The sequence below is a fragment of the Scyliorhinus torazame genome, chromosome 7 (assembly GCF_047496885.1).
Source record: "Scyliorhinus torazame isolate Kashiwa2021f chromosome 7, sScyTor2.1, whole genome shotgun sequence".
NCBI classification, from domain to species: Eukaryota; Metazoa; Chordata; class Chondrichthyes; order Carcharhiniformes; family Scyliorhinidae; genus Scyliorhinus; species Scyliorhinus torazame.
The window spans coordinates 309083210-309105066 of NC_092713.1; the positions used below are offsets into that span (position 1 = coordinate 309083210).

A 21857-nucleotide genomic window follows, 5' to 3' on the forward strand; every position below is an offset into this window, starting at 1 on the left:
TTTGGGCTGAGTTCACCACACTCTGCAGTTTCTTGCGATCTTGGGCCGAGCAGTTGCCATACCAGGCTGTGATGCTGCCGGATAGGATGCTCTCTATGGCAGATCTGTACACGTTTGTGAGAGTCAATGTAGAATCTCTTCAAATTTATTTCGCTTCCGTAGGAAGTAGAGACGTTGTTGGGATTTCTTGACTGTTGCATCAACGTGAGGGGACCAGGACAGACTGTTGGTGATGGTGACCCCCAGGAACTTACAGCTATCGACCATCTCCACTTTGGAGCCATTGATGTAGATGGGGAGGGATGGGGTGCCGTGCTACGCTTCCTGATATATGATTTATATACAAGTTACAGAGCGATATAGATAAGCTGCAGCGCTGGGCTGAGAGGTGGCAAATGGAGTTTAATGCAGAAAAGTGTGAAGTGATTCATTTTGGAAGGAATAACAGGAAGACAGAGTACTGGGCTAATGGTAAGATTCTTGGCAGTGTGGATGAGCAGAGAGATCTCGGTGTCCATGTGCATAGATCCCTGACAGTTGCCACTCAGGTTGAGAGGGTTGTTAAGAAGGCGTATTGTGTGCTAGCTTTTATTGGTAGAGGGATTGAGTTTCGGAGCCATGAGGTCATGCTGCAGCTGTACAAAACTCTGGTGCGGCCACATTTGGAGTATTGCGTGCAATTCTGGTCGCCGCATTATAGAAAGGATGTGGAAGCATTGGAAAGGGTGCAGAGGAGATTTACCAGAATGTTGCCTGGTATGGAGGGAAGATCTTATGAGGAAAGGCTGAGGGACTTGAGGCTGTTTTCGTTAGAGAGAAGGAGGTTAAGAGGTGACTTAATTGAGGCATACAAGATGATCAGAGGATTAGATAGGGTGGACAGTGAGAGCCTTTTTCCTCGGATGGTGATGGCTAGCACGAGGGGACATAGCTTTAAATTGAGGGGAGCTAGATATAGGACAGATGTCAGAGGTAGGTTCTTTACTCAGAGAGTAGTAAGGGCGTGGAATGCCCTGCCTGCAACACTAGTGGACTCGCCAACACTAAGGGCATTCAAATGGTCATTGGATGGACATATGGAGGATAAGACAATAGTGTAGATGGGCTTTCGAGTGGTTTCACAGGTCGGCGCAACATCGAGGGCCGAAGGGCCTGTACTGCGCTGTAATGTTCTATGTTCTATATGTTTGAAGCAGGTGACTGCAGCCCCACCCAGCTGAACGACAGTGGAGAGATGTTGGAGGAGGATGATATGGTCAGCCCTGTCAGGGGTGGTAGAGAGGAGAAGGAGGGAAACCTTACCTTTACAAGGAATAAAAGCAGAAAGTGTTGGAAAAACTCAGCAGGTCTGGCAGCGTCAGTGGAGAAGAGTAGAGCAAACATTTCGAGTCCTTATGACTCTTCCTCAAGCTTCTTTGACAAAGACTGTTTCAGCTCTGTGACAGGGACAGAAAGCTGATTCAGAATCCAGACAATCCCTGCAGTGCAGAAGGAGGCCATTCGGCCCATTGAGTTTGCATAGACCCTCTGAAAGAGCACTCTATGTAGGCCCACTGCCCGGCCCTCTCCCCGTAACCCCACCTAACCTGCACACCTTTGGACTGTGGGAGGAAATCGGAGCACCCGGAGCAAACCCACGCAGACACGGGGAGAAAGTGCAAACTCCACACGGTCACCCAAGGCCAGAATTGAACCCAAGTTCCTGGCGCTGTGAGGCAGCAATGCTAACCACTCTGCCATCCGTGAGGGGGAGGGGGACAGCACCTGACGAGGGAGGAACGTGGTTAATGTGGGAGCCAGGGAGGGAAGGGCAGAGGTTTTGTGGAAATGGACCTGGAGGTTTCCAAAACGCCTGGAACGCAAATGAAACCCCGGCCTTGTTCAGCACAAACCTTCTCCTTAGACCATGGGCTGGGTTCTTTGGTCGCCAACGCCAAAATCGCGTTCGGCGATCGGCCGGAGAATCCTTCTTTGCGCCGAAATTGGGGGCGGTGCCGCTTTTGCAATGTTCCCGCCCCCTTGAAAACGGCGGACTCGCAGCGTATGCCGCACGCCATTGGGACGGCCTCAGGACACCACCTGAAGCCCTCCCCCGATACTACGCCCTGGATAGGCCGAGTTCCCGATGGCGTGGGAACCTGGCATGGCAGCTGCGGACTGAGTCCAGCGCCGACACAATCGGGTGGGAGCCATTCCGCGGGCGGGCGGGGGGGGGGGGGGGCTTTGGCGGGGGACACTGGTGGGGGAGGGGTTCCAGGAGTGGCGAGGCTGATTACAGGGGGGCAGTTCTTGGCAGGGCCGCGCGCGGACGCCACCATGTTGCACGGCGCGACCACTGCAGGCCACCGCTGTGCACATGTGCGGCCAAGGTGCCGCCAATTCTCCGGCCGTATCCGCAGGGAATGCCGGGGGCTTTACGCGGCATGCCTGCTAGCCCCCCCCACCAGATGGAGGATCGGTACAGCTTTCGCGCCGTTTTATGCGGGCGTAAAACATCACGGTTCCCACTCCGGCATCAGCACTTCGTCTTCAAATCTGAGAATCCAGCCCCACATCTCCCCAGTCCGCTTCATCCTCACAAAGGAGCTGGTGGACTTGGTCACCAAGGTTGAGAGAATTCAGCCAACTGCTTCACCACATTCCTCCCCTGAACTTGCTTCAGTTTCTCTCCTATATCCCCTCGTTTCCGATCGGTTCACCTTGTGTGAGAACCATCTGCTGCTGCCGCCGCAGTTATTGATTGGGGGTGAGGAAGGTTTTATCTTACTCTTCCTGCCAGAGATCACACTTCAGATATTTTAGCAGGAGTTAATGAAATAGGAGCCGGAGCAAAACGCAAAGAGGATTTGCGAAAGACTATTGGAGTATCGAAGCTGAGTGCTGTCGGGAGAGTTCCACTGATGCCTGCAGGCTCAAATTATTACAAATTGCCGCCACGCTCATTTTCACATTTTCATTTATTTAATAAACAATGGGTTGTTCACAACATCTCTCTCCACCAATCCCTGCGCTCAGATTGTGAAAGCATCTCCTTCAAGAATAGTTTCCATTGGCTGCAATCTGAATGAATACAAGGCAAAGAGCCCAAAATTTCTGGCGACGAGGAGGAAATTTGAAGTGGCTCCCGGTTATCCCAGCCCCTTTAAATTCCCATGGGGGGAGGCCAGTGCCGAGCCTTTCCCACACCAAGGAAGACTACCTGGGAAGTTAGAACATGAGAAATAGGAACAGGGATGTGCTAAATGTCCTAAACAGCCAGCTTAGTTTAGATCATCCATTAATCTTCTCCACCTGTGTGAATACGAGCTTCGTCCAAGCAACCCGTTAGAATTCACCCAGGAAGGAGGAGAGCAGGGCCCCAATCTCGCACATTCCCCGGGACCTTGCCCGTTACGTCACTCATGGCTCCCAATGCAATTCACCGCCAACAGGGAGCTGCCGTGAGTCCTTTTGATGCCTTAGGAAAGGGTCACACCCCTTTGCTAGACTAAATGGGTGTTGATTCCACAAGGGTTTAATAACCTGGATTCAGATATTAGTTGCACTGACAGTCGAGGGCACTGATTGTCTTCGATGTTTAAGAATCTCACGCGATGAACGTCTGAGGATCCTGGGATTATATTCATTGGAGTTCAGGAGGTTGAGGGGAGATCTAATAGAAACTTACAAGATAATGAATGGCTTAGATAGGGTGGACGTAGGGAAGTTGTTTCCATTAGCAGGGGAGACTAGGACCCGGGGGCACAGCCTTAGAATAAAAGGGAGTCACTTTAGAACAGAGATGAGGAGAAATTTCTTCAGCCAGAGAGTGGTGGGTCTGTGGAATTCATTGCCACAGAGGGCGGTGGAGGCCGGGACGTTGAGTGTCTTTAAGACAGAAGTTGATAAATTCTTGATTTCTCGAGGAATTAAGGGCTATGGAGAGAGCGCGGGTAAATGGAGTTGAAATCAGCCATGATTGAATGGTGGAGTGGACTCGATGGGCCGAATGGCCTTACTTCCGCTCCTGTGTCTTATGGTCTTATGGTATTAATTGGTGGCAGTGGTGGGGAGGAAGGAAAGGGGGGGGGGGGAGGGGGACGGAATCCTCCCCCTCCAAGGTTATATTGGGACAAGTGCTACCACAATAGCTTTGGAGGAGGATTCACTGGAAAGAAACCGAGATTAGCATGAGATTACCAGGACTGTTCGGGTACACAGAGGGAGAATTCGGAATGTGCCATTCACCTAACAAGCACGTCTTTCCGGAATTGTGGGAGGAAACCGGAGCGCCCGGAGGAAACCCACACAGACACGGGGAGGATGTGCAGACTCCGCACAGACACTGACCCAAGCCGGGAATCGAACCCGGGTCCCTGGCGCTGTGAAGCAACAGTGCTAACCACAGTACTAACCAGCCGCCCTTAGTGAACCAGATGGGTTTTTTAGGCAATTGATGGTGTTTCCTGGTCACCAACCTTTATTTTATTAATTGAATTTACATTCCACCAGGTGTTATGATGGGATTTGAACCAATGACCCCAAGACACTTGCCTGTTCTTCTCGATTACGAGTCCAGTGACCTTACCACCACACCATCTCTCCTCCTCTGTTTCCCTGAGCATTAAAGATTAAGGAGTGATCTAATCGAGGTGCCTAAGATGTCTAGGGTGAGGGAGATAGGAAGAATTTCCTCTTGTTATGAACCATGCTGATGTTAAATGTGAGGGTATCCTAAAACCCAGAAGGGTAACGTGGAGCACCCATTGATAGTGTGTGTGTTTTTTCTGGTATAATGTCAGGAACGGTATACAACCCAGTGAGGAACAGTCCTGTTGTTGTGTGAAGAATTAATAAAGAATATTTATTAACTTAAAAGTAAGGCAAAAACGCACACGACAAGAAGGACTATAATTCAATACGACACTTAAGTAGGCTGATGACTAAACGCACACCATTTTACATGAAAATATCCCTGGACCCCAACTACCTACATTTATCTGAACTCTCAGAAACCCCTTTTCCCAAACAGCATCCAACTTTAAGCACTTTATGAGTTGAATCCAGCAAATAATTACCACAAGGAGGTTAAGGTGGCCACGGTAGGGAAATAGTGTCCAGATTCAGCGAAGGTGGAAAATTGGTTGTTGTTTTTCAGGAGACTATATCTGCAACTTGATGTTCTGATATTATCTGCCTCTCTCTCTCTGTCTCTCTCTCTTTCTCTAGTTAGGATTCTGCAGTTATATTATTCTTTCCCTTTAATGTTATTCACCCTGTGGAGTCGGCTTTTGGCAGGTACGTGTCAGCTTTGTTCCATGTCCACCTCTGTAGCTCGTGTTTACTCCAGTCACATGTGCGCGTTGCTTGTTTTCCACTGATAGGTGAATTCACATCTCATCGTTTCTTCTGCCTCTCATCAACTCCCTGTTTTATTTTGTCTTTTTAATCTTAATTTTACCCAATCCCTAACACTCTTGTGGGGGAGTCCAGAGTAAGGGGAACAATATACAACCGGAGCGAGGCCGTGTGGGGGTGACGACTGGAAGCACTTCCTCGCACACAGGATGGGGGAAGTCTGAAACTCCCTCGTCAACGGTTGCTGGGGGTCAAATGGAGTTTTCAAAACTGAGACCAATCGTTTTTTTGGGGGGGGGGGGTTAGAGCATCGAGGGAAATGGAATCAGCCTGGGCAGAGGGGGTTAGGACCCAGATCGGCCATGATCTAACTGAAAGACGGAACAGGCTCAAGGGCCTCAATGGTCTCCCCCAGGGGGGCGAGGGTGTTAATTTCCTCAGGGAATCTGTCGATCCTGTTTTCACATAGAACAAACAGTGCAGAAGGAGGCCATTCGGCCCATCGAGTCTGCACCGACCCACTTAAGCCCTCATTTTCGCCCTATCCCCGTAACCCAATAACCCCTCCTAACCTTTTTTTGGTCACTAAGGGCAATTTAGCACGGCCAATCCGCCTAACCCGCACGTCTTTGAACTGTGGGAGGAAACCGGAGCACCCGGAGGAAACCCAACACAGACACGGGGAGAACGTGCAGACTCCGCACAGACAGTGACCCAGCGGGGAATCGAACCTGGGCCCTGGAGCTGTGAAGCCACAGTGCTAACCACTGTGCTACCATGCTGGGAATTCTACCAGTATATCAGCAGCAGGAACTAGGGAAGAGACAATGTTAAATATTCACTCAGGTGCCTTTCCTTCGCCAGGTGTCCAGTCTTGGCATTTTCCCACACCGTCCTTACAAACCCCCAACTTTCCAACCGGGAATTCAGTATTGCACACCGTCCTTACAAACCCCCAACTTTATAACCGGGAATTTTCCCTTCATTCGACAACACTTGTACAAAATTAAAATGGATGCGACTCACAGCTATTTCTATTATTGTCAAACCTCTCATATGCACTACACATTGAAACTCTATACTTCCCTCATGTGTGTTCCCTCCCTCCCCTCGTCCTCTTCACACCCTCACCTCCCCCACGCGCCCCTGCCCCCTTTGCCGAACACAGCCCCCCACCGCCCTACCCTCTTCCCCTCCTACCCAACATGGCTTCCTCCCATCATGCGCACCCCCCCCCCCTCCCTACCTAACAGCTGTCTCCCCTCATACCCACTCTCACTTGTACCTATCACCCCTTCCCCCAACTAACCCACCTCTCCACACCTGGCCCCCCCCCCCCCCCGCATTCAATCATCCCACCCACCATGTACCCATGTGGCCCGTCCCCCTTCCTCTCTGCCACCTGACCCAATCGTTCCCCCCACCACTCACACCCTTTCCCATCTGCTCCCAATATAGTTCCCTCTCCCTTACGCTCCCTCCTCCCCTGCCCCGCACCCAGCACCTTTCTCCGCAACACTAGGGTATTTGTAACACCGCCTGTTTATGTTTGAAAGTGCCCAGCAGTGCCAGCATGCTGCGTTTCAGATTGGAACCGCCGGTGCACTTGGGGGCGGAGTGGAGGGGTCTGGGCGCAGGCCCCGCGCCATCAATCACCGGGTGCGAAAGGTGCTTCTTCAGACCTGCGGGGGGCGACGGCGAGCGGATGGCTCCCTTTGGTCTCGATGAGGGAGTTGCGGCCACCAAGCACTTCTGGTATTGCAGCTGTTGGACAGAAGGATATCACGAGGTTAACCAACAGCACACGAGGAGCGACGGCAGAGTTCGGTTACCTCGATAGGGCATCGCTTAAAGAGGGACGGAAAGCCCCGAGAGATGGGCGCAACGTAATTCCTTGTGAGATGATTGTGGGATGATTATTTACTCTCCTCTCAGTGTTTCACCATAGAATCCGGTCAGACCTGACACTACCCCCTGTGTTCAATAACAATTTCAGGAAGAGAACACAGTATAAATGGAGGCCATTTGGCCAATCGTGTCTGTGCTGGCTCTTTGAATGAGCTATCCAGTTAGTTCCACTCCAGCTCCCTACCCATTGCCCTGCAAATTCTTCCATTTTCAAGCATTTATCCAACCTTCTTGTGAAAATTATGATCGACGGGAATATCCAGCGACCTCTTAAAACTGAATAGCTAGGATGCCACTAGAGTACTTCTACATAAGTTAGTTTATTAAGGATTGAGATTAATTATAGAAAGTATACCCAAAAATCATTATTAACCATTAAACCTATATTTTAGGAGATAGCAGTGATAATCATGATAATCAGTGATAACCATGAAACGATCCATGGAGTCGCTAGCTGGACAATGGGTGAACAGGATCGGAAGGCGATATTAGGATTGGAAAAACAACTTAAAATGGACACAGAACCTTGGTAAACAACAGGTGATAGGATGGGAGTAAATCATGTGTTTGTCACAATTTTATTGGCTAGTTTGAACGTGACACCTTCAGGGATTCGATCGAGTCCTACTGGGGTGGGCTATTGATTTTTGGAAATCGTATAATTGATGTGTTTTTGTCAGTGTTCAACAGATCGATCTCGGCATTATCCAGGTCCCTCTCTCGTGTACACAGAATCAAGCTTGGGTTAATAAAGCCATCTTAACCAGCTTGTGTGTCTGCTCTTTTATTAAGCTAAGGCCTAACAATGAGGGAGGAACCCCACGTAAAGGCTGGCTCAATACTCAGGCCTTGGAAACGCTCCTACAATGATTGAATCTGATTCCACCCGGGTAGTGCATTCCAGATTACAACTCGTTGTGGGAAAAAGATTCTCCACATCCATCTTCTGTATCGTTTGACAATTATCTTAAATTTGTGTTCTCTGATTATCGACAAATCAGTGTAAACCATTTTTCTCTGTCTATCTATCAAATTCTCTCACAATTTTGAACACCCCTATTAAATTTCCTCTTAACCTTCTCAGCATCTCCAATCCCTCCGCATAAATCCCTGGATGAAATGAAAATCACTTATTGTCACAAGTAGGCTTCAAAGAAGTTACTGTGAAAAGCCCCTAGTCGCCACATTCCGGCGCCTGTTCGGGGAGGCTGGTACGGGAATTGAACCGTGCTGCCGGCCTGTTTGGTCTGCTTTCAAAGCCAGCTATTTAGCCCTGTGCTAAACAGCCTGAGTGACACTCCAGTATTCAAGAAGCTCAACACCCGAGACAAAAAAGTCCATTCAATCGGAACCCCATCTATGACCTTAAACATTCGCTCCCCCCACCAGTGACGCACAGTGGCAGCCGTGAGTACCATCTACAAGATGCACTGCGTCAACTCAACAAGGCTCCTCCAACAGCACCTTCCAAACCCACGGCCACTACCATCTAGAAGGTCAAGGGCAGCAGATACCCCACCTGGAGGTTCCCCTTCAAGTCACTCACCTACCATATTGGAAATATATGGGCCGTTCCTTCACTGTCGCTGGGTCAAAGTCCTGGAACTCCCTCCCTAACAGCACGGTGGGTGTACCTACACCACATGAACAGCAGCGGTTCAAAGATGGGGCTCACCCCCACTTCTCAAGGCAACTAGGGACGGACAACAAATTGTGGCCTGACCAGCAATACCCGTATCCCATGGATAAATAAAATGGAAAGAAATGCCCAACACCTGTAACCTTTTCACCAGACCTCACTCTATACGATCACTAGGGGTATATATGCTATACATTGTGTTGGCTTTGGTTCAGTTACTCTGGATTTTATGAATTTTACAATGGCGAAAGAGAAGGAATGGAGGTCATTGGATAGTTCTTTCTAAGGGCAAGCAAGATTGGCTGAACGTTTTTCCGAAATACGCCGAGATTCAATTACTCCATGACTCTAAATTGCAAAGCAACGGGGCAAGCGCAATGGGGAATTGGAATAAGAGACAGAGCCAGTATATGTGCGATGAGCCATGTGGCCCCCCTTTTTGCGGCACCCGATGATGCTCCAACAAGACTCACCATGCAAGCGGCCTGAATGGCCTCGGAGATGCAGCCTGCATCAGGCTCGCACCAGAAAACGTGGCACTCAAAGCGTTGGAGTCCCGTGTCCACAATGAGGCCGAAAGTGCACGGGTCCTTCCCGATCCCCAGAAACGTCAAGTAGCGCACACGGCACTCCCACCACGGCACCCCGCCCTCCTGGAGAGAACACAAAATACAGATTGTTCAAAGGTTATATGTTCCCACCAGACTGATTGGCCCAGACGTCTCCTGGAGCAGGGGCTGATGTGTTGGGTGTTCTGGATCACAAACAGGTCAGCAACACTTGAAGTGGTGCAACTCTATTTTATTAAAAGGTTAACTATTTAAACATACTTGAACTGTGGGTAAATACGACACCAGCTTTAACTAAAGACCTTTGCCTAGTCCTAACCAGGTGATGCACTCAGCACATGGTGAATGTCTGTGTTGCAGGCTGTGAGCTCTGTGTTCCTTGCTGGCTGCTACTCGAATGAGCGGGAACTCTGATTTCCCTTGTCTATAATGCGTGTGCTCTCACTGGTGATTGGCTGCGGTGTTGTGTGTGTTGATTGGTCCCACTGTGTGTCCATCAGTGTGTGTGTCTGCACTATGATATACTGGTGTATATTATGACAGGGGCGTCTCACAGCGTATTTACAGCACCACAAGAGGCCATTCAGCCCATTGATCTGTTCATGCTGCACACAAGCTTCTTCCCACCCTTGTTCATCTCACGCTATCACCACTTGTTCCTTGTCCTTTCTCCTGCATTTATTTATGTAACCTCCTCTTAAATGCATGTTGTTCAACTCGGCCGCACCCTCTGTTCGTGACTTCCATGTTCCCACCACTCCCTGGGTAAAGACGTTTCTCTGAATTTCCTATTCGATTTATTTGTGACTATTTATAACCCCAGTTCTGGTCTCCCCTACAAGTGGAAACAATTTCCCCATGTCTACCTCATCGAAAGTGGCCTTGTGGTGCAGTGGGCAGCATCTTCACCAGTGAGCTGGAAGGGTTGGAGTCCCACCCCAGGGCGTGATGGTCAAGGAAGGTGCGTACATAACGCGGCGAAACAGGTTGAGTGTCAACCTGTAAATCCTTTCGATACACCCCAACGGCAGACCAGGAGACATAGCAGGCCATTCGGCCCATCTAGTCTGCTTCGCCATTCAATGACATCGTGACTGATCTGATGTGACAATCCTCAATTCCACTTTCCCGCCTTATCCCCACAACCCTCGATTCCCTCACTGATTTAAAATCTGTCTATCTCAGCCTTGAACACACTTAACGACCCAGCCCCTACAGCTCTCTGCGGTAAAGAATTCCACAGATTCACCACCCTCTGAGAGAAGAAATTCCTCCTCATCTCTGTCTGAAATGGGTGACCCCTCACTCTGAGATTCTGCCCTCTGGTCCTAGACTCTCCCACAAGGGGAAACAACCTCTCATCATTGACCCTGTCAAACCCCCTGAGAATCTGATATGTCTCAATAAGGTCGCCTCCCATTCTTCTAAACTCCAATGAGGACAGGCCCAACCTACTCAATCCCCTCCTCATAAGAAAATCCCTCCGTACCCGTGTTGAGCTGAGTGAACCTTCTCTGGCCTCCAATACCAGTGTATCCTTGCTTAGATGGGGAACCAAAACTGTTCACAGTATTCCAGGTGAGGTCTAACTAGTGCTTTGTATAGTTTAGCAGGACTTCCCTATTTTTTATACTCCCTTCCCTTTGAAATAAAGTCCAACATTCCATTTGCCATCCCTATTACCTCCTGAACTTGCATGCTCGCTTTTTGTGATATATGCACGAGGACCCCCAATCCCTCCGTGCTGCAGCTTTCTGCAGTCTCTCTCCATTTAAACAATATTCAGCTCCTTTATTCTTCCTACTAAAGTGCATCACTTCACATTTTCCTACATTATATTCCATCTGCCAAGTCTTTGCCCAACTCACCTAACCTGTCTATATCCCTCTGTAGGTTCTTTGTGTCATCCTTAACACTTGCCTTAACAATCATCCTTAACAATGTGTCCAAGTTTGCAGACGACACTAAGATAAGTGGTAAAGCAAAAAGTGCAGAGGATACTGGAAGTCTGCAGAGGGATTTGGATAGGCTAAGTGAATGGGCTAGGGTCTGGCAGATGGAATACAATGTTGACAAATGTGAGGTTATCCATTTTGGTAGGAATAACAGCAAAAGGGATTATTATTTAAATGATAAAATATTAAAACATGCTGCTGTGCAGAGAGACCTGGGTGTGCTCGTGCATGAGTCGCAGAAAGTTGGTTTTCAGGTGCAACAGGTGATTAAGAAGGCAAATGGAATTTTGTCCTTCATTGCTAGAGGGATGGAGTTTAAGACTAGGGAGGTTATGCTGCAATTGTATAAGGTGTTAGTGAGGCCACACCTGGAGTATTGTGTTCAGTTTTTGTCTCCTTACTTGAGAAAGGACGTACTGGCACTGGAGGGTGTGCAGAGGAGATTCACTAGGTTAATCCCAGAGCTGAAGGGGTTGGATTACGAGGAGAGGTTGAGTAGACTGGGACTGTACTCGTTGGAATTTAGAAGGATGAGGGGGGATCTTATAGAAACATATAAGATTATGAAGGGAATAGATAGGATAGATGCGGGCAGGTTGTTTCCACTGGCGGGTAAAAGCAGAACTAGGGGGCATAGCCTCAAAATAAGGGGAAGTAGATTTAGGACTGAGTTTAGGAGGAACTTCTTCACACAAAGGGTTGTGAATCTATGGAATTCCTTGCCCAGTGAAGCAGTAGAGGCTCCTTCATTAAATGTTTTTAAGATAAAGATAGATAGTTTTTTGAAGAATAAAGGGATTAAGGGTTATGGTGTTCGGGCCGGAAAGTGGAGCTGAGTCCACAAAAGATCAGCCATGATCTTATTGAATGGTGGAGCAGGCTCGAGGGGCCAGGTGGCCTACTCCTGCTCCTAGTTCTTATGTTCTTGCCTTCCCACCTATTTTTTGTCACCCACAAACCTGGCAATAGTGCATTTACTTTCCTTGTCCAAGTCATTAATATATGTTGTAAATAATTGTGGCCCGAGCACTGATCCCTGTGGCATCCACTAGTTAGCAGATTGTCATCCTCAAAATGCCCCTCTTATCCCAACTCTGTCTTGCTCTCTGTCTTCTGTCGGTTAGCCAATCTAATATACAACCCCCAATACCATGGGCTTTTATTTTATTAAGTGTCCTTTTGTGTGTCACCTTATCGAACGCTTTATAGAAATCCAAATATATTACATCTACTGGTACCCCTTCATCTATCCTGCTCGGTAACACACCAAAAGAATTCTAAGAAATTCGTCAGACATGATTTCCCCTTCATGAAGCCATTCTGCTCTGCTATTACATCCTTTATAATGGACTCTAATATTTTCCCAATGGCAGATGTTAAGTTAGATCCATTTTGGTAGGAATAACAGCAAAAGGGATTATTATTTAAATGATAAAATATTAAAACATGCTGCTGTGCAGAGAGACCTGGGTGTGCTAGTGCATGAGTCGCAAAAAGTTGGATTACAGGTGCAACAGGTGATTAAGAAGGCAAATGGAATTTTGTCCTTCATTACTAGAGGGATGGAGTTTAAGATTAGGGAGGTTATGCTGCAATTGTATAAGGTGTTAGTGAGGCCACACCTGGAGTATTGTGTTCAGTTTTGGTCTCCTTACTTGAGAAAGGACGTACTGGCACTGGAGGGTGTGCAGAGGAGATTCACTAGGTTAATCCCAGAGCTGAAGGGGTTGGATTACGAGGAGAGGTTGAGTAGACTGGGACTGTACTCGTTGGAATTTAGAAGGATGAGGGGGGATCTTATAGAAACATATAAGATTATGAAGGGAATAGATAGGATAGATGCGGGCAGGTTGTTTCCACTGGCGGGTGAAAGCAGAACTAGGGGGCATAGCCTCAAAATAAGGGAAAGTAGATTTAGGACTGAGTTTAGGAGGACCCAAAGGGTTGTGAATCTATGGAATTCTTTGCCCAGTGAAGCAGTAGAGGCTCCTTCATTAAATGTTTTTAAGATAAAGATAGATAGTTTTTTGAAGAATAAAGGGATTAAGGATTATGGTGTTCGGGCCGGAAAGTGGAGCTGAGTCCACAAAAGATCAGCCATGATCTCATTGAATGGCGGAGCAGGCTCGAGGGGCCAGATGGCCTACTCCTGCTTCTAGTTTTTATGTTCTTATAATTACCTGTTTTGTGTCATTCTCCCCTTTTGAATAATTGTGTTACATTGGCAGTTTTCCAATCCTCTGGAACTTTCCCATAATTTAAGGATTCTTAGCGATTACTACCAGTTCATCCACTATCTCTGTAACTATTTCCTTTACTATCCGTGGATGAAATCCACTATCGGACTTTAGCCCCATTTGCTTGCCTCGTAGCTTTTCTCTAGTGATAGTTAGTGTATTTATTTCCTACATCCCTTTGGTCCCTTGATTATTTAGTATTTTTGGAATGCTATTAGCGTCTTCTATCGTGAAGACTGACACACTCTTCTGCCATTTCCAGGATTCCCATTATTATTTCCACAGTCTCACTCTCTAAGAGGCCTGTCTTCACTTTAGCCTCTCTCTTCCTTTTTATATATTGATAGAAACTTTTTGTCCATTTTTATATTACTTGCTATTTTGCCCTCGTAGTTTATCTTCTCCCTCGTTATTATTTTTTTGATCATCTTTTGTTGATTTTTAAAACTTACCCATTGTCTTGTTTCCCACTAATATTTGCCACATTGTATGTCTTTTCTTTCAGTTTCATACTATCTTTAACTTATTGGTTAACTGTGGTTGATTTATCTCCTTCCTAGAATCTTTCTTCCTCACTGGCATACATCTTTGCTTTGAGTCATGAGCTATTTTGATCAATATCTGCCAATGTTGATCAACTGTCTATTCTGCTAAACTCCTTTCCTAGTCCACTCCAGCCAAATCTGCCCTCATTCCTTTGTAAGTACCCTTATTTGAGTTTAGCACAATGGTTTCTGCCCCAGGTTGCTCAGTCTTAAACTGAATGCTAAATTCTATCATGTTATGATCACTGTTTCCTAGTGGATCTTTTGCTCAGAGATTGTTTATTAAGGTGGAGAAGAGACTCCTGGTCAGCCACGCTTGATGCAGAATGATGTCCCTCAACCTGGAGCCACTGGCACCAGGTAACCAGAAAAGTGTAGCTCTGAAAAACAGACCGCCGCACGTTGTTTGTCTGCCTCAACCATCTCTAGAGGTGGGAAGCCTTCACATTCTATCCGATCAAATCCTTTCAGAATTATAAAGATCTTCATCAGTTTACACTCAGTCTTCTCTTTTCTGGACAAAAGATCTCCAACTTTTACAGTATTTCCCTTTAGGTATAGCCTCTCAGTTCTGGTAATACTAATAATCTTTATTATTGTCACAAGTAGGCTTCCATTAACACTGCAATGAAGTTACTGTGAAAATCCCCTCGTCGCCACATTCCGGCACCTGTTCGGGTACACAGAGGGAGAATTCAGAATGTCCAATTCACCGAACAAGCATGTCTTTCGGGACTTGTGGGAGGAAACCGGAGCACTCGGAGGAAACCCACGCAGACACGGGGAGAACGTGCAGACTCCGCACAGGCAGTGACCCAAGCCAGGAATCGAACCCGGGTCCCTGGCACTGTGAAGCAACAGTGCTGACCACTGTGCCGCCGTATCAATCGAGTAAATCATTTTTCCTTCTCCAGGGCCTCTGTATCCTTTTTCCAATCTGGAGACCAGAGCTGTTAACAGCATTCCAGCTGTGGTCTAACCAAGGCTCTAACACGTCTAACATAACTCTCTTCAGAATTATATCAGTAGAACATCAAAGTGAAGAACAGGAGTGATTTCATAAAGGCCTCAAGCCTGTGCTGCCATGCCTTGTTGGTTTCTTACCTGCCAATTGACCCTGCTAATACTCTGTCCGTGCCGTAAAGCATTTGGCGTGGGCAGTCGGGCGGGAATGGGCAGCCCGATTTAAAAAATAAATTCTTCAAAGGGCAGGATGGAAGGCGGGGTTCTGTCTTCCAGGGTCGCCCTTTGCGGATCGGAGAGTGGAGGGGGCCCACCTTCGATGGTGCCCAACTTTCTTTCTACTGTCTGCTACCTAAAACCCACCATGACCACCCATTCCCCCCCACACCAACTCTCCCTGACCTGGACTCATGCCTCAATAGTGACGACTAAATCGAAACCATTTATTGCTATTTGTGCCATTAATTCGCTTCTATTGTCCTGAATGCTTCACGCCCTCAGGCATAGCGCCTTTCGTTAAAAATAAATAAATAAATTTAGATGACCCAATTATTTTTTCCCAATTAAGGGGCAATTTAGCGTGGCCTATCCACCTAACCGGCTCATATTTGGGTTGTGGGGGTGAAACCCACGCAGACACGAGGAGAATGTGCAAACTCCACACGGACAGTGACACAGGGCTGGGATCGAACCCGGGTCCTCAGCGCCATGCGGCAGCAGTGCTAACCACTGGGCCGCCGTGCCGGCCAAACCTTTCATTCTTGACTGTCTACTTTTTCTTCCCTGACGTAGTCTTACTGATGCCCAATTCATGTTCCCTTTCCAACAAAATCTACTTGATTTTTGCCCAAATGAAACTCTGCTCTGCAAACGAACCCTGGTGTTTAGTCTACTTTTAGAAATTGCCTCATTAACCAAAGTCATTTGTGATCTGTATGCCAGATCTCGCTGCTCCTCAACCTCATTTTGACGCTTATTTTTCAAAGATTATGAAGCCTCTGTATTCTGTATTTCCTGACCCGTGCCGGTATTGAAATTCATTAGCCAGGGACGGTCAGTGGCTGAGCTGAATATTCAATGGCCTTTCGACTTTGCAACGCTTTTTATGATGAGACTAATTGCCGGTGAGTGTCTCAGGACGATATCTGCTCGCCAAATTAGGCCCAATTTGTGCCATGTTGTGCTTGGATATTATTCCAGATATCATTTCCCAAAGGCCCAGCGATCTGAGTCCAGAAGCTTGGGAAGTGAAGGGTGTATCATTATGCCTCGGTGCAATGTGGGAAGAATGCTTCAGGAATTGGCAACAGTTATAGTGTGACGAACTCTTCACAATTACTTTCCAAAGAAGTATTGATTGATGCACTTCACGTGTGAGCACCTAGATATCAGTTGAGGTAATAGATAGATGGGACAAAGGTTAAAGATATAAATAAAGAAAAACTAGTTTGTAAACAGTATTGAGATAAATAATGTATTTTAGGTGCTGGTTGAAGAAGGACTATTGGTCAGGAGAAGACCCCTACTCATATGTGCCATAGTAGCTGGGGGGATGTAGCCATCTGGGATGGCCACTTACAACCAGGAACAGGGAAGGTCGCAAAGCATAGCGGGTAAAATGGACAATGCGAGATTCAGGCAGGCTCAGAGCCTGAATGTATATTTCCGAGTGAGGGACCCAGGTGGTATCAAAATCCCCAGCCGATTAGCATTTGATGGCCCATCTCCGCCAGACAAAGGACTGATACTTGAGCGACCGAAACAGTCCCAGACATTCCGGCGCCAGTCCCTGTACTCGGGAAGCGTAAACAACAGGGTCAATGACCGCTTGGGACACGCCCGGTCATCAAGGTACCCGCCCCTTTATTGGTTCGAATCGAACACAATTAGTGGGGCCCAAACTGAAGGACGGCCCAAAGGAGCGCGAAAACCCCCAAGGATAAACTGAGAGATCACCATGTGTTCGGCCTCTCTTGGACCTGGCGCCCCGGCAACGTCCACTTCCAATCGCAGCACCACCAGAAGCAAGTTCAAGTTCAACGCCCGCTACCAGGCGGATGAGCCGAGCGGAGCAGCAGTTACTCCTACAGATCCGATAGATCCAGAATCGAACAACGGCCACTGTCCCTCTGACCTAAGCCGGGTGCCTGAAGGTAAGTACAGGTTGTCATAGTTGATAGGTGTAGTTTAACTAGTAGTGTCTATGTTGCGTGATTAATTGTGCGTAAATAAAGTACCCTTGACCTTGAACTAACTAACTGGTGTTTGGCTCTGTGAGCGATATCCGGTTGAACCTTGTGATGGTATCATTTGATACCTGGCGATTCTGAGCATTAGAATATTGATATCCAATGGAAGGAGGGCAACCTCACTGACTGCCATAGTTACAGTAGGTATAAAAGGCAACAGGAGACAGCAGAACGGGATCACTCCTCACCCAAAAGACGGAACCTCTGGCAGTGCAGCACTCCCTCAATACTGCTCAGGAGGGTCAGCCTTAAAGTTTATCCCCAAGTCTCTGGAGTGGGATTTATATCCAGACTCGGAGGTGAGGGTGCTTCCCACTGAAGCACAGCTAACAGCCCGAGGTGAGTGCTTATAGGAGGTGAATATTGGTTCCACTGCAGTGAAGGAGTCGAGCAAGGAGCTCAGTTGGACATTAGAAGGAACAAAAGGGGAAATTTTCAGCGGACCAATTGCCAAAGTACTGTGGATAAAATAGAGAGAGAAAGAGCTGTGACGGCGGGATTTGCGTCGTATTTCGGGCAGCATGGTAGTGCAGTGGTTAGCACTGTTGCTTCGCAGCGCCAGGGTCCCAGGTTCGATTCCCGCTTGGGTCACTGTCTGTGCGGAGTCTGCACGTTCTCCCCGTGTGTGCGTGGGCTTCCTCCGGGTGCTCCGGTTTCCTCCCACAGTCCAAAGATGTGCAGGTTGGGTGGATTGGCCATGATAACTTGCCCCTTAGTGTCCAAAAAGATTAGGTGGGGTTAGTGGGTTACGGGGATAGGGTGGAGGTGTGGGCTTAAGTAGGGTGCTCTTTCTAAGGGCCGGTGCAGACTCGATGGGCCGAATGGCCTCCTTCTGCACTGTAAATTCTATGATTCCATGGACTCAAACAGGCCATTCAGCCCAGCTGGACCATACCAGCGGGCTGTGGGTTCATCTTGACTATTGCCCATACAGGCACCTCTAAATCTCAATGGGATAATTGGTAAAGACAACCAGTGAGTCTTCTCCAGGAGTGGTGCGAGGTGCGACCGGAGGAGGGAATGAGTTCCTCCGGATTGATTGTGAAGGGCGGCCCTGCAGGATTGAGGCCGGGGAAATGAAAGTGGAGAGAGTGATGCGGAGGATGTGGATCTGACAGCTGGGCTCACCTCCCCCTTACACACAGACAGTGTGGTATCTGTGACTTGCAGCAGAACCGACGGCCAGTCATGTCTGTCCACTGAATCCACCAGACTCTTGATCACTCCGTTCACCAGCTTCATTCCTAGAAATACATCAACATTCAGACAATTGAAATCAGCAGAAACGTACCATTAAAAAATTAAATCATGAACTGACAAAAAATGTTTTTTTTAATGTGACTATCCTTATAAAATATGTGCCGGTAGAGTCTTGTGAGAAAGTCGTGTCTTAGAATAACACATTGTAAAATAAACCGTCTCTTCAAATTCTGCAGCTTTAACACGTGTCTGCAGCAGTTTAACATTATCATTTAGAATCTAAGTGAATGTTTGTCAGCCTGGTGGGACGGGTACATCCTGCTGAGGTGGGAAGTACCAGAATATCCAGTCCCCACTCCCCCCCTTGCGTCGTTTGCAGCAAGGAGAAGAGATCCAACAAGAGGGACCACCTCAACGTAGCACCCAAGATGCAGGAGAAGCCCGGACGGGGTACAGAAATCAGAAGAGACTACAAGAGTGCAAGACAGAGCGGCATGGCGGCACAGTGGGGAGCACTGCTGCCTCACAGCGCCAGGTACCCGGGTTCAATTCCAAACTTGGGTCACTGTCTGTGCGGAGTCTGCACGTTCTCCCCGTGTCTGCGTGGGTTTCCTCCGGTTTCCTCCCACAGTCCAAAGATGTGCACCTGAGGCGGATTGGCCACGGTAAATGACCCCTTATTAGGTGGGGTTATGGGGATAGAGCGGGGAGTTGGGCCTAGGTAGGGTGCTCTTTCAGAGGGCCGGTGCAGACTCGATGGGCCGAATGGCCTCCTTCTACACTGTAGGAACTCTACTCTGGAAAGTGAAGCCTCCAAGACAAATCCAGTGCAGGAATCTGCACGCTCCATTGTCCATATCCTAAACAGGGAAGCTTTAGCTGTGTTAATTAGTCGGTTAGCTGCAAAGGAAGAATGTACTGGGTTACAGGGAGAAGGTGGGGGAATGGCAATCAGGAAATTGCCTATTTGAAGAGCAGGTGCAGACACGATAGACTGAATGGTCCCTTACTGTGATTGTGATGACTGTCCAGGTTACTAAACAATAAATCTTTCCACTTTGCTACAATTTGACTGGCTTGCTCTCAACTTATTTATTGTATTGTTTAATCATATGAATTCATAAAATTTATACCAACAATATATAGAACTGTAAAATTCCTTAGGTGCAGAAAAAGGTTGCCCATTTAAGACTGAGATGAGGAGGAATTTCTTCGCTCAGAGGATAGTGAATCTGTGGAATTCTTTACCACAGAGAGCTGTAGGGGCTGGGTCACTATGTTCAAGGTTGAGATCGAGGGAGGGAGTGGAGGTGGGAGGGGGGATGAGGGAGGGAGTGGAGGTGGGAGGGGGGGTGAGGGAGGGAGTGGATGTGGGAGGGAGGGAGTGGAGGTGGGAGGGGGAGGGAGTGGAGGTGGGAGGGGGGATGAGGGAGGGAGTGGAGGTGGGAGGGGGGGTGAGGGAGGGAGTGGATGTGGGAGGGAGGGAGTGGAGGTGGGAGGGGGAGGGAGTGGAGGTGGGAGGGGGGATGAGGGAGGGAGTGGAGGTGGGAGGGGGGTGAGGGAGGGAGTGGATGTGGGAGGGAGGGAGTGGAGGTGGGAGGGGGAGGGAGTGGAGGTGGGAGGGGTGAGAGAGGGAGTGGAGGTGGGAGGGGGGTGAGGGAGGGAGTGGATGTGGGAGGGAGGGAGTGGAGGTGGGAGGGGGAGGGAGTGGAGGTGGGAGGGGTGAGAGAGGGAGTGGAGGTGGGAGGGGGGTGAGGGAGGGAGTGGATGTGGGAGGGAGGGAGTGGAGGTGGGAGGGGGAGGGAGTGGAGGTGGGAGGGGGGATGAGGGAGGGAGTGGAGGTGGGAGGGGGGTGAGGGAGGGAGTGGATGTGGGAGGGAGGGAGGGAGTGGAGGTGGGAGGGGGAGGGAGTGGAGGTGGGAGGGGGTGAGAGAGGGAGTGGAGGTGGGAGGGGGTGAGGGAGGGAGTGGATGTGGGAGGGAGGGAGTGGAGGTGGGAGGGGGAGGGAGGGAGTGGAGGTGGGAGGGGTGAGGGAGGGAGTGGAGGTGGGAGGGGGGTGAGGGAGGGAGTGGATGTGGGAGGGAGGGAGTGGAGGTGGGAGGGGGAGGGAGGGAGTGGAGGTGGGAGGGGGGTGACGGAGGGAGTGGATGTGGGAGGGAGGGAGTGGAGGTGGGAGGGGGAGGGAGGGAGTGGAGGTGGGAGGGGGGTGAGGGAGGGAGTGGATGTGGGAGGGAGGGAGTGGAGGTGGGAGGGGGAGGGAGGGAGTGGATGTGGGAGGGAGGGAGTGGAGGTGGGAGGGGGAGGGAGGGAGTGGAGGTGGGAGGGGGGTGAGGGAGGGAGTGGATGTGGGAGGGAGGGAGTGGAGGTGGGAGGGGGGTGACGGAGGGAGTGGATGTGGGAGGGAGGGAGTGGAGGTGGGAGGGGGGTGAGGGAGGGAGTGGATGTGGGAGGGAGGGAGTGGAGGTGGGAGGGGGGGTGAGGGAGGGAGTGGATGTGGGAGGGAGGGAGTGGAGGTGGGAGGGAGGGAGTGGAGGTGGGAGGGGGAGGGAGGGAGTGGAGGTGGGAGGGGGGTGACGGAGGGAGTGGATGTGGGAGGGAGGGAGTGGAGGTGGGAGGGGGGTGACGGAGGGAGTGGATGTGGGAGGGAGGGAGTGGAGGTGGGAGGGGGGTGACGGAGGGAGTGGAGGTGGGAGGAGGGGGTGAGGGAGGGGGTGGAGGTGGGAGGGGTGAGGGAGGGAGTGGATGTGGGAGGGAGGGAGTGGAGGTGGGAGGGGGGGTGAGGGAGGGAGTGGATGTGGGAGGAGGGGGTGAGGGAGGGAGTGGAGGTGGGAGGGGTGAGGGAGGGAGTGGATGTGGGAGGGAGGGAGTGGAGGTGGGAGGGGGGTGACGGAGGGAGTGGAGGTGGGAGGAGGGGGTGAGGGAGGGGGTGGAGGTGGGAGGGGTGAGGGAGGGAGTGGATGTGGGAGGGAGGGAGTGGAGGTGGGAGGGGGGGTGAGGGAGGGAGTGGATGTGGGAGGGAGGGAGTGGAGAGTGTCGTCCATCCGCGGATGCCACATGTCAGCCGCCCTGATATGGCAGGCTTCGCCAATGAAAATAGCAGCCTCAGGTACCTCCCACACCAATGGTCTTACAGCATTTTTCAGGGTACCGTAATACCCCTAATACTGACTACCACAGCACCGTTCATGTTTTTAAAAATTGCTTAAATCAGAAGTTTTTGGTTTGCACGCCAGAGATTATTTCTGCCTCAATTCT

General features: G+C 49.5%; 1 protein-coding gene across 1 annotated transcript in view; it reads right to left on the minus strand.

Moving 5' to 3' along the window:
- Positions 1-6754: 6754 nt before the first annotated feature.
- Positions 6755-21857, minus strand: part of apbb3 (amyloid beta (A4) precursor protein-binding, family B, member 3) — a 177111-nt gene continuing 162008 nt past the window's right edge. Inside the window, exons 10-12 of the mRNA XM_072512744.1 lie at positions 18531-18646; positions 9358-9537; positions 6755-7101 (exon numbers count right to left, since the gene is read on the minus strand). Of these exons, the coding sequence (XP_072368845.1) occupies positions 6856-7101; positions 9358-9537; positions 18531-18646 (542 nt within the window). The 3' untranslated portion in view covers positions 6755-6855. The remainder of the gene's footprint in view (positions 7102-9357; positions 9538-18530; positions 18647-21857) is intronic.